At 58.4% G+C, this 12,367-nt stretch overlaps 1 protein-coding gene across 2 annotated transcripts in view; it reads right to left on the reverse strand.

The window, feature by feature from the left end:
• SRRM3 (serine/arginine repetitive matrix 3) overlaps positions 1-12,367 on the reverse strand; it is a 28,968-nt gene that overhangs the window by 15,758 nt on the left and 843 nt on the right. For both annotated transcript variants that reach the window (XM_055700928.1, XM_055700929.1), the window contains exons 2-3: positions 4,661-4,916; positions 1,437-1,538 (exon numbers count right to left, since the gene is read on the reverse strand). In XM_055700928.1, coding sequence (XP_055556903.1) covers positions 1,437-1,538; positions 4,661-4,884 — 326 coding nt within the window. In that variant the 5' untranslated portion in view covers positions 4,885-4,916. The remainder of the gene's footprint in view (positions 1-1,436; positions 1,539-4,660; positions 4,917-12,367) is intronic.

A 12,367-nucleotide genomic window follows, 5' to 3' on the forward strand; every position in this document is an offset into this window, starting at 1 on the left:
CATTAATATTCAGTGAACCTGCAGCATCTATTCCTGTCCCAAGTGACCTGGTTTCCAGGCTGATGGATGGTGCGCGCCGGGCCAGCCACGCTGCCTGGGCCATTAAGTATTGCACAGATAAATCATCATCGAGCCAGGATGGATCCTCACGAGGCTGGGGACAGTCCTGTGCAGGGCAGGAGGAGCAAGCACCACATTCCCAGCAGGAGCTAGGCTGCTTTGGATACCTAACCTGAGCCGCAAGCTCCCTGGGGCATAAGTAGCCCCCAGGGACCAGGCATCATAAGGAGTGATTAGGAGGCAGAGGCACAGGGCAGGAAATCCTTGGAGAAGCTCCATCCATGGGGCTCCTTGAGGTCACAGCAGCCTCACGGAGACACAGGCTCTGGTCTACCCAGACGAGAAGCAGGCTCAAGTCCTGCCTATCCAGCCTGCACTCCTTGCAACAGAAATTATTATTACTGTTATTAATAATTATTATTGCTAACACTAATATTTCTAGGGTTACAGAACAGCAACCAGCCTGCCGAACCATCACCAGCCTAGCTGAGTTGCCCCAGCTTCACACCTGGAGGCAGGCAGACTATCCTGTTATGGAATTAAGAGCAAGGACTGGAAACCAGTGCCCTTGCCTGGCTGGAGGCAGAGGCTGAGATTTCAGCCCTGGGGAGAGCAGAGAAGTGACCCAAAGAGGCAGGAGCAGGCAGCGGTGAGGCACAGCAAACCTGCAGCTTGGTCTCTGCCACTGCCTGGTGGGCTGAGCCAAGCATCAAGACCTTCTGCACTTTGGTTTCATCATCTGGGACAGCAGTATTGCAGTGCTGGCCTCTCTGTACAGCACCCTGAGGTCTCCAAAAGAACCAGTGCAGGAGAAACTCTAACCTCTCCAGAGGTAGGATACTGCCTCAGAGAGGCAATCCCTGCCTCCAGCCAACTGACCATCCATCCATCCATCCATCCATCCATCCATCCAACCATCCATCCATCCATCCATTCAACCACCCACCCATCCATCCATCCATCCATCCAACCCTATATACCCTCTCTATATCCATCCATCTATCCATCCATCCATCCAACCCTATATACCCTCTCTATATCCATCCATCTATCCAACCATCCATCTATCCCTATATCCATCCATCCATCCATCCATCCATCCATCCCTATATCATCCATCCATCCATCCAACCATCCATCCATCCCTATATCCATCCATCCATCCAAAACCAACCCTATATATCCTCTATATCCATCTATCCAACCCTATATACCCTCTCTATATCCATCCATCTACCCAACCATCCCTATAGATACCCTCTCCCTATCAATCCATCCACCCACCCACTGATACTTGAAGGCAATCTGGGATGTGCCTCTCTGGGATGAGAGGTGAGCAGGACACAGACAGGCCAACTCGGAGATGCCTCACTTACATTTGGCGCCCATGCTGATCCTCCCTGGTGAGCACACCTTCCTTCTCCATCAGCATTTGCCGAAAGGTCCCCACTTTCTGCCGGATCTCCTCTTCGGAGTACCTGGATGGGCAAAGATGCAGTCAGAGCTGCTGTGGCCGGAGCGTGGGCTCCCCAGGGACCTGCTGAGGACCCCATAACTTCTGGAGTGACATGTGGCCCAAGGGCCTGGTCAGAAGGAGAAGTGGCATGGTGACAGTCACCAGGGCTTGAAGGAGAGCTTGGTCCCCTACCACCACCCTCCATGTCCTCCTCTCTCCTGCCTGCCCCTCCCAGCAGTGCTTGGCAGAGGAAGGGATATCAGGGAAGGGGTAAAAGAAGAGGATGACCATGAGGTTGCCATTCCCTGCCATTGCCCCGGGTTTTGGCACTGCCAAACGCCCCCAGCAGTGCCAGCATCATAGCTGGTGACGCTGGGGTTTGAGCCTGGCACCTCCGTCCCACGGTGAGCCTCCCTCCCTCATCCCCATGCTGTGCCAGGGCCCCGGCAGCCAAGCCAGCTCTGCGCTAATGCCAAACGCTGACTCAGGCCACTGCAGGGTTATTAACGAGAGACACTAATCACTTTGTCCCTGGCATCTGAGAACAGCCGCAGCAAACCACAGCGCTCCAGCAGTCCCTGAGGTGTCCCCGAGGAGGGACAGGTGACAGCCCTGGGCAGGCAGTTTTGTGCCGCATCCCTCAGCTGCACAAGAGCACCCGAGCATCCCCCTCGACCAAAACATCCAAATGAAGGGATGTGGTGGAGGGACCTGCAGTGCTCTCAGCATTGTCCCTGGGGACAGGGCAAAGGGACAGGGACCCCATGTCACCACCATGCTGCCACCCTGAGAGGGAAGAGGTCAGGTGTGTCCCCCTGTCCTCACCCACATTGTCTATAGAGCCTGCTTGCATCCCATCCTCGCTGTCACACCCCATCAGCATCACCACTAAGGAGCCCAGAAAACTGGGTGTCACAGCCTGGCCAAGCCCTGCGGTCCCCAAGGCTGGCACCTCGCAGAGCCTGTGCTGGGGACAGTGATACCACTCAGAGTGGGTGCCCCTGGGTGCAGAGGGGCACGTGGCAGCACCCACCCCCACCCACTGTGGTGCCGATGAAGGGGAACAGGAAGGAGAGGGGAATTAATATTAACAAGCTCATTTGCCCTGAAAGGCTCTCATTAATTCCCCAGCTGGCCAGGACTCCCGCAGGAGGACACAGGAAGGCAACCCAGCTGCTTCGCCTCGCCTTGCACCCTGCCTGGGTGCAGGGGGCCCCAACACCAGGGCCAAACCCATCCCCCGATGCTGCTTTGCTCGGTACCCTCGGTGGCGGTGCACCCAGCACAAGGATGGAGCTGCCAGCCCCGGCCATCCACGGCCAGCCGCCAGCCGGCAGCAGCAGGAAGATGTCCGCCCGAGAAGATGAGCATTTGCTGCAGCATATTATGAACGCGGCTGATGTTCTCAGAGAGGGGACATGAGGCCAAACAAGAGGTGACAGATGGGCCACCGCGGCTGGGCTGTTAGCAAATCTGCAGGGGGCAAGGCCAGGCCGAGGAACCCCCCCGCCCTGCATCCAGGGATCCTGTGATGGAGGCAGGAGCACCTCACCAGGCCCTTTCCCTCCTCCACCCGTCGGCGCTGCTTATAACCCCATTGGAGGGATTTGGGGTTTTGCACTTAACACATAGAATGGATTTGAGAAAGACAGAAAAATTGCTGACACTTCTTTTCCAGACAAGAAATCCAGCCTGCAGGCTGGGAATAACGGCGCAGGCAGCCCAGAGCAAGCAGCAGCCAGATCCAGCGCAGGCAGGAGGAGCCATCCGCGTTTCAGGAAACAAGGGAGAGCTTAAATCCCCACAAAACCTCTTCTGCTGTCACACCTGCTCATCCTGGGGGCCCTGCCCTTGCCAATATCTCGCCCGAGGCCATGGCCAGGCTGCGGTCCCCGGCCCAGGCAGAAACCTCAGGGGTGCAAAGCGGTTCCCATATAACCCCCCCAGAGAGCCCCTGCGAGGAGGGAAACAGCAGGCGGAGGATTAACCAGGTTGACCAAGATTATTACTGTAATTATATTATCATTTCAGTGTATCACCGTCATCATCGTTATTAATAGCCTTAATAATAGCAGAGGCAATTACAGCAATAACAACAATACCGGTTGCAATATTGCTATTACCCATCGCAATAATGATACTACTAGTAGTAAGATCCCTAGTAGGGCGCGGGAACCCGACAGGAGTCTCTGGGCTCCCCAAAGCACCAGGTCAGCCTTATTTATTTCCATAACGACAAATTAGGCACAATCATTATTCCAGTCTGTGTGAGACAATTTAATTCTAGGTCACGCTTGCACTCTTAATGAAAGCCTTGGCGAAGCCTTCCCTCAATCCATTTTCCTTCTCCCCAGCTGATACCAGTCCCCGTCTACCCATGTGTGCTGAAGAATTTGCTCCATCCATCAGGTTTTAGTGAGCTGTCAGTGGGATCAGGCTGTTCCACGGCTGCCGGAGCTATGGGGTAGCTGGCAAGATGACCATGGATCTGGTGGGAATGGGGGTCTCCTTGCTGGCCCCCCAGCCCCTCCTGCCCACCCGGGCAGGGATGCTCTCCAGTCCCTCAGGTTTTTCCCCAGCCCTTTGCTTCCCAAGGGGAGAGCAGAGGCTGGGGAGCAGCTCACGGTGCCCAGCCAGGGTCACAGGATGGAGGGGCTCCTTCCACTCCAAAACCAGGGGGAGAGAAGGAAGGCAGGACAAACTGAAGCACCAGAACAGCCTCACCTGGGACTAAACCCCAGCTGTCCTTCATCTCCCGGGCATGCGGGGCACGGGCTGGGTGGCATTGATGGCTTGCATGACCATGAGCAACTCATTCCTCCTTCCTGTCTCGGCTTTCCCAGCACTATGAGCTGGGAGCCCAGCTTTCCAACCGGAGGGGCCAGGGCAAGCCTCCAACATGTGTGTGGATGCAGTCCTCTGTCTGTGTTTCTTGGAGGCATTTAGCTTTGCAAACCAACCCACCAGTCTACCCCAAAGCTGTCTGATTCATCCTAAAGTGGATTTACTTCCAACTGGGGACGTTTGCCACATCAAGGTGTTTTTTTAGAGAGGAAAAAGGGGGAGAACAAGGTGCAAACCGGTCAAAAGGATCCCAAGCCATGGGGTCCATCTCCATCCCAGCCCTGATGCCCCACTACTCACCCCTGCTCCTCCATCATCTCCTGCAGCTCCATGCACTTCAACTCCACCCGCCGCTTGCGCTCGTGGTCCAGGATTTCCCGGTGAGCCTTCTTCACCAAGCTGGGCTCCACCAGACGCACCTCCTCCTCGCCCTTGTGCCACGTACCTGAGGCGCTGGGCTGTGAGAAGCCATTGGAGGCTTCCTGAGGGGAAGGCACATCGGCCCCGTTGTTGTAGAGAGCCATGCTGGCATGGGCAGCCTCGCTGCTAGCAGCACCTGGGAGGGAGAGGAAGACTTGGGGGTCAGTCCCTGCCCTGGTTTCACTCTCACCGTGCGATGGTCACGGGAACCTGCCAGGACCTGCCGGGAAAATTTGTCTCAAGAGAGATGCAGGCACAGCAGGTTGATGGGGACGGTGACTGAGAGATCTGGGTCTTCTGCCAGCACCCTTCCTGCCCCTTGCCTCAGTTTCTCCATCTGCAAAGCGAGGCTGGGGCTCTTCCCATCACCAGGCCATGAGGGCTGGCTCATGGGAGAGAGAGGAGGATGTTCTGCACCAGCCTCTTACCAGGGAAAGCCTGGCAAAGCCTGCATCTGTGTCACCTGGAGCCATACGGTAGCAGTGGGACAGGTGGCCAGGCATCCCTCTGAACCCCACAGGCCCCGCTGCCAGCTGCTTCTTGTTTGGAACAGGGAAGGGCATCCATCCTCACACCCTCTGGGGACAGTCCCAGGCACTGTCCCCATCCAGCAAGGGGATGCCCTAAAGACCTCAGGTATCCCCCTTGCATCCCCCAGCTGCACTGGCCAGCGAGGATGCAGCCATGGGACATCCTGATGTCTGGCACAGTCCGGCAATGGCCTGGTGCTGGCCAGGAGAGGAGGTGAGGCTCCCCACCAGCTGCTGCCTGCCTGCCTTCTCCCTGCTCTTTCACCTTCACGTGTCCCTGCCTCCTTCTTCCGCCACCACAGTCAACGTGTCCTCACTTGGCTCCAAAAATAACCCCTTGGAAGAGGACAACTGCTCCCGAGCAGCACTGCTGCACTGAGGCTCTGGCTGATGCTCCCTGAGCCTGGGGGAGGAGATGCTCCCAAATCTCCTGAATCAACCCGACAGACACAACCCTGTCTCAGCAACCTCGGGCCATCGGCACATGGCTGAGCACCCATTCCTCAGTCTCGCTGTCCTGCGATGCCCCAGCTCCCCCACCCAAAGCACCGGCCCTCTTCCCAGCATGGGATGCTCCCACTGGAGATCCTCTGCCTCCATTACCAGCAGCAGCCAGGCTGCAGAGGCACCGCCTGGACTTTACTGGGGGCTGTTCCCACAAACGCTTCTCCTGGAAGGTCCTGCACAAAGAGAAATGGTCAAGGACAAAGGCAGAGCACCCTCCCTCACTCTCCAAGCTGGCTTTGGGCTCGGAGACACAGCTTTTGACAGCAGCTACTTCTCTGGGGTGTTTCTACCTGCTGCAGAGGCTCTTCAGAGAACATCATTGCCTACGTGGGAAGCAGCCAGCCCTTGCCTGTGATGCCCGTGGTGTCTGACACATGCCGTCCAAGGAGGATGGGGCCAAACACTGTCCTGGGAAAGGAGGGAACCCTCAGCCCAGCGTGGGTGTGAAGGCAGGATAGACAGATCACGGACTGATCCACACTGTTCTGAGCCCAGGGAGGGCTTGCTGTTCCCGCTGTGCTGTTCCAGTGGGATGCCAGGTTGTTCGGAGCTTTCCATGGCCATGCCAGGTGGGACAGAGCCAGGGTGGGAACACAGATTGCCCCTGAGAAGCTTCAAGGACATTTCTCTGCTGTCTGAGGAGAGGAAAAGCCTCAGAGCTCTCCCCAGGGTGGTGGGGGTCCCAGCCCAGCAGGAAGGCATCTCCCACCCTGCGGCATCCCCAGAGGACATCCCTGGCTTTCCCGCTGCCACTGGCTGCCCCACGCACTCATTTATCTCCTGACAAGCCTGCCCGGGGAGGATGGCAGCTGACTGCTTAATTACAAAGCTTTTTTTTCCCCCTCCATTTTTCCCCATTATTACCACACAGAGAGGAGCCAGCAGCCTTTATTGCCGCAGAGGCGTGGAGGAGCAGGCAGCAGGAGATGCTGCCAGAGAAGCTGGAGCCGGACAGGGCTCTGCACCCTCTGGATGCTTGGCCCTGTCAGAGAAACTGGAGTGTCCCTTCATCCCCTCTTGCCTGCAGCAGGCAGGGCAGCACCCACATTTCAAGCCCCATGACACCCCACAGCAAGGATCTACCCCCCCCAGCTCTCCCTGCCCAGGAGGGACCCCTGACCCCAGCCCCCTCCATGTCCCAGGGTGGCCCCAGGCCAGAGATGGGAGAGCTGCTGCAGAAAAACCTGGCCTGGGGGCTCCTCTTCCTCTTTCTCCCATCAAGGCGTGAAGCCAAAAACCGGGAAGGAAATTTGGGAATGGGGGAAGCTCCTTGCTGGGAAACCTTCCCCCACTGAGGCACTCAAGGAAAGAGAGGGGGAAGGAGAGGATGCTTTCCACAGCAGCCTCTGCTTTTTTTTCCCCAGCGGGAATTAATTTTATCCTGAGCCTGGCAGTGGGTGAATTCATTGCTGTGAAACCTTGAAAGCGTGTGGGATATACAGCCGGGCAGGTAGATGAAGGAGCATGTGAGATAAACCAGCAGCTGGATGGGTACCTGCGGGAAAGGGCTGCACAGTGGGGGAGGCATGCAGATCCCACCAGGAAACTTTCCCCATCTCCGTAAAAAGAATGCAGCTAGAGATATGATAAGGGGAAATTTTATCATTCTACAATTCTGTATCACTCCTGCACCAGGGGCCAGGTGGAGCCAGCCTGGGGATGGACACTGCGCTGCATCCCGGTGTCCCCTCAGCCGTGAGCCATAGCTACCCTGAGAGGTGACACCAGCCACCCTGCCTCAGCCACAGCACCGGCAGGAAAACAAAGGAAGAGAAAAACCACTCGCAACCCCCCTCCAGCTGTCAATAGCAAAGCCAGGCCACAGGCAAAAGCCCTGGGTGGAAAACAGAGCCAGTCCTACACCTCTGGTGACAATGGGGACAAGTCACCAGGGCAGAAGAAGCCCACATCCCCCAGGCTGGGCCTGTGCCCTCCCTGTCCCCAAAGGAGACCCCCCATTGACACCCTGCACCCGCAGGGGACGACAGCTCAGGTACACAGGGTGGCCGTCACCACCACAACCTCCATCCATCGGCCACCACGTGGGGACCACCCGACTCCACCAGCTCACGCTGGCACCAAACCTGTCTGTGAAGGCAGCACAGCCCTGCCCAAGTGGCAGCGGCTTCCCGCCTGGCTCAGCGCTACCCCCGATAATAAAGACGATGGTTAAATATTTCATTATCTGCAGTAATTACCCACAAATCATCAAGCTCTGGCAGCCTGCTGCCCGGCCGCCTTGCCGAGAGGGAGAGGAGGCGTCATGGGGCAAGCGCTGCGCCGTGTCCCCATGGACTCTTAAAGGCTGCAGGGTGCGGCTGGGGACAGCCGCTGGCATCCGTCCCCACCACCCAAATCCCCTGAGTGCCACCCAGGAGGGCTCAACCCCCTGGCACCACAGGCTGGAGCTGCTGGGGAATCTCCAGAGCAAATCTCTCTCTTCCCATTTTGCTGAGCCATTCGCCCACGTTTCAGGGTCCCGATCTCTCCCCCGGCACTCCCCATGCCACCCTGGGACCTGGGGAGGTCAAAACAGCTTTTCATCTTGCAGGTGCTTTCTGCTGCCTGGATTAGAGCTTTTGGAAATGTTCAGAGCTCATCCTCATCCTTCATCCTCATCTTCATTCTCATCCCCATCCTCCATATCCATCCTTCATCTGTATACGCACCCTCCTTCTCCAGCTTCCATACTCATCTCCATCCTCATCCCTGTCCTCCATCCTCCTCATCATCCTCCATCTCCATCCCACGCCTTACTCCAAGCACAGGGACCAGCCCAGCACACCGGTTCTCTCCCTCCCTTCCCAGCCACGCTGAGTGGCACCCATGGTGGGGAGGACCCAGCACCCGTGCTGCCAGCCCAGTGGAGGTGGGGACAGCCAGACGGCCAGACACACTGCGCTGTGCCCCTGACACACAGCCAGCATGGGGGTGCCAGGACCATCCTGCCACGCTTTGGAGCTACTGGTTTCCAGCCGAGCTCTAAACTGAGCTCCCTCCCTGTGGGCTGGGACCCCTGGGCATCTGGTGGGGTGGCCCCAGGATGTGGCCATCCCTGTGTCCCAGCCCTGGGGGCTGTCCAGCCTGGGCTTTGAAGGGAGACTCAGGGATTCAGGAGCTCCAGCCCGAAGCAAAAGAAGAAAACAAGGGAAATGAGCAAAAGAAAGTGTTATTTCACCAAACTGCTTTTGCCCTTTTATTTTCCAGCCCAGAAAAACAAATCCCTTCCCAGCTGATTCTGCCCAAATCCCCCCGCCCCCCCGGGTGCTGCTCTGCTCCCTGGCCATGCCCACGGCACCCCGGGCATGGGGCTGTGCTGGAGGCAGCTGCCCGTCACTCCTGGCCGCTGCCGTTGCAGGGCCCTGCCGCGCCGTAATGCGGATGAAACCGCTTTCCCAGTGGGAGCGGGGATGGCAGCGAGGTGTTGGCAATGCCTGGATGCTCTCCCGGCATCTCCCCCTCGGCAGGGAAAGGCAGCAGCGGTGCCTGGGCATCCTCCCCCTCCCCGCTTCGGTGCTAATTAAAGCCGCCTCTGGCCGGTGCTCGATTAATTCTCGCCACATCCAGCTGCACCAGCCAGGGTGATGGCGAGCGCCCGTGTGCCAGGGATGCAGGCACGGGATGCAGGCAGCGAGCCTGGGACGGCGGCTCCCTGGATCACTGGTGCACTGAGCGTGCCAGAGCTCAGTCCCAACACGCAGGGGACAACCCAGCCGAGGCGAGGACCCTCCAGCCCCATCAGAGAGGGTGACAGGAGCAGCCCCCATGGTTGCCCTGCCCTCTGTGGTCTCATCAGGGCACACCAGCACCTACCGAAGTCACCGCCTTGTGTCTGAAGCATTTACAGCCCCACGCTAGGCTGCTCCCTGGCCGTGCTGTGGGGACAGCTGGCAGAAGGGGGCTTCTTTTTGTCACTCACAAAATGCCAGAATATCACGGGAAGGCAGCCGGCCTCCTTTAAACACCTGGTCAGAATTACCAGGAGGAAAAGTCTGGGGTTGCTGCCATTAATTGGGCTGACCTTCTCCAGAGCTGCCTTCCGCTAGCCCCCGAGTGCCAAAAACCATGAGTCAGACCTCCCAGAATGAGAAAAAAGAAAGACAAATCTGGCTTTAAACGTAGCCGGTCTGGGGTTCGTTAGCTCTGCCTCCCAGCCCCAAGCCGGCAGAGATCCTGCCCGTCGGAAGGGATAGCAGGAGAGGGTTGGTTATAGCCATCCCAGCCCCTTCATCCTTATTTTCCCCAGCCAGAGCATCCTTTCCCTAACCAAAATTTGATGCCTCACAGACTTTAATGCAATTAATAAAGAATATATGGATGCTGGCTGGGGGGGGGGGGGGGGGTCACGAGCTGGGCGAGGGCTTGCTGCTGCTTGTGCATACCTACGTCTGTGCATATATATATAATTTTTTTTTTTAAAATAGATGAGGAGGCTGGTGGAGAAGCTAAACAGTTGCTAAGCAACCGGGCTTCTTCCTGACTTGGGGATGTAGGGATGGGGGAACCAGGGGTGGGGACCAGTCCTCCCCACTGGACGGGCACCACACAAGGGTGTGGGCAGAGGAGACCCATCAGCTCCCCTGGGAGATGTTCCAGAGAAAAGGGCCTGATGGAGGGCAAGGAGCCAGGCTTTGCTCCTGTCCCCAAAATGCTGCAGCTGAAGCTCCCCCAGCCTGAACCCCTTGGGCTGCGGGGGCAGGCTCTGTGAGCCCTGCTCTCAGCATGGGCTGGGGGAGAGCTGGTGGAAAGGGGGTCACACCACGATGGGGACCAGCCCCAGGGGACCCTGGGACTCCCACAGTGATCCCATTCCTGAGCCAGGGATGAGGGACAAGAGGAGAAACACATCCAAATGACAGCAGCAAACCCCTCTGTGCTGAGCGGAGAGGCAGCAGGTCCAGGTGATGGGTATCCCCTATAGGACCCTGCAGCCCTGTGTCCCCCCGGCCACATTCTACTCAGCCCCCTGGGGCCACCACAGCCACCAGCAGCTGCTCACTGGTGGCCAAGAGACCAGCAGGCAGCCCCAGCAGGCAGGGCTCAGGTGCTCGCTGCCCTGCCAGACCTTCTACAACCAGGAGGTGCTTAAATAATGGGTAAGGACAGAGTGGGGGAATACCCAGCCCCCCTGGTATTGCACTGCTGGGGCCATTTGCTTTGCTGGGCAAGGAGTCAGGAAGCAGAGGTAGCCCCATGGCCCATCACCACTTCGGAGGATGGGGGGAATAACAACAATAAAAGCAATTATTGAGCTCCCAGAGGAGCAGGGGGATGACTGTCACAACGGGGTCACCTTTCCTGATGGGGACACAATCCCAGAAAATGACCCCCAGGGCTGAGCACTGTGGCATGGGGGGGTGGGGGGGTGGGTCATGGCCAGTGCAGGGGGATCGTCCAGCCGGGGATCCCCCCCACCCCCACCCCCCCGACTGGCTGGGTGGTTGTGTAACGGGAGGAGCTATTCCAGGGTTTGAGCACATTATATAAGCCACAGGCCACCTGGCCGGGGAAAACGGGAGCTGGGAGACAGTCGGGAAGAGGAGGAGGAAGGGATTTGGGGATCAGGGCCCCCCACAGCCAGCAGGCCCCCAGCAGCCAGCACTAAACCCATGGGGTGACGACCCACACCCCACAGACACCCCCTGCCTAGAGATGTGGGGTGGGCACACTCTGCCCCCCCTCCAGCAACACCCAGGACCCACGGTCACACATCCACCCACAGCCAGATCTGGCCCCCAGGGCAGGAGACCCTCTGCCTGGGGGGAAAGCACCATTTCCTTGGCACCGGGGACAAAACCAGCCAAGTGCCCTGCACCCCTCCGCCTGCCTGGCAAAACCCCCGCTCACCATCCCCAGCAGCAACCAAGGACAGAAAGCTCCCCTAAAAGCTAAAAGCTGCCCAGCTTCTGGCTCCAAAAGCCCCTGCCTCTCCCTGCACGTGTTGCCAGGATGAGTCCCTGGGGCAGGGGGAGCCAGGTGGGAGGCAGGGGGTGGCATCGCACAAGGCCATGCTGGCAGAGGGGGATGGAGCAAGGATGTTGTGTGTTGGGACATAAGCACCACGCGCTCCTGTCCCCAAAATCTCCCCCAGTGGGAGATTTTGTCCCCTGCCAGGACAAACCCACATGCCAGGGCAGGGAGAGCAGACAGGACACGAGCACCTGCACCCTGTGAGATGGTCCTCAGCCTTTACCACCAACCTGAGACACCCCCAAATGCCAGCAGCCCCCACACGAGCCCCTGCAGCAGCAGAAGCGCAGGCAAGCCAAGAAACATCCACAGGCTGAAATTTCGGCTCCGGAGAGAATGAATGAACGCACTTCCCCCGAAAGCCACCTGCTCCCCCCGAGCTGGGCCCGACCCCTCGCCACCAGCCCCCCGCATGGCACAGCCTGGCCATCCCTGGGGCCAAACCTGGGAAGGAGAAGCAAAAACGCTCCCAAATGACGAGCCATTGAGCCGCCACTCAGCTCCCCGGCTGCCAAGCCTTGCCCCTCTCCTTCCCCCGCGCAACACCCGCAGGGTTTGAAATCTCACCAGCCAGACCCAG

Source organism: Falco cherrug, chromosome 1, assembly GCF_023634085.1.
Source record: "Falco cherrug isolate bFalChe1 chromosome 1, bFalChe1.pri, whole genome shotgun sequence".
NCBI lineage: Eukaryota > Metazoa > Chordata > Aves > Falconiformes > Falconidae > Falco > Falco cherrug.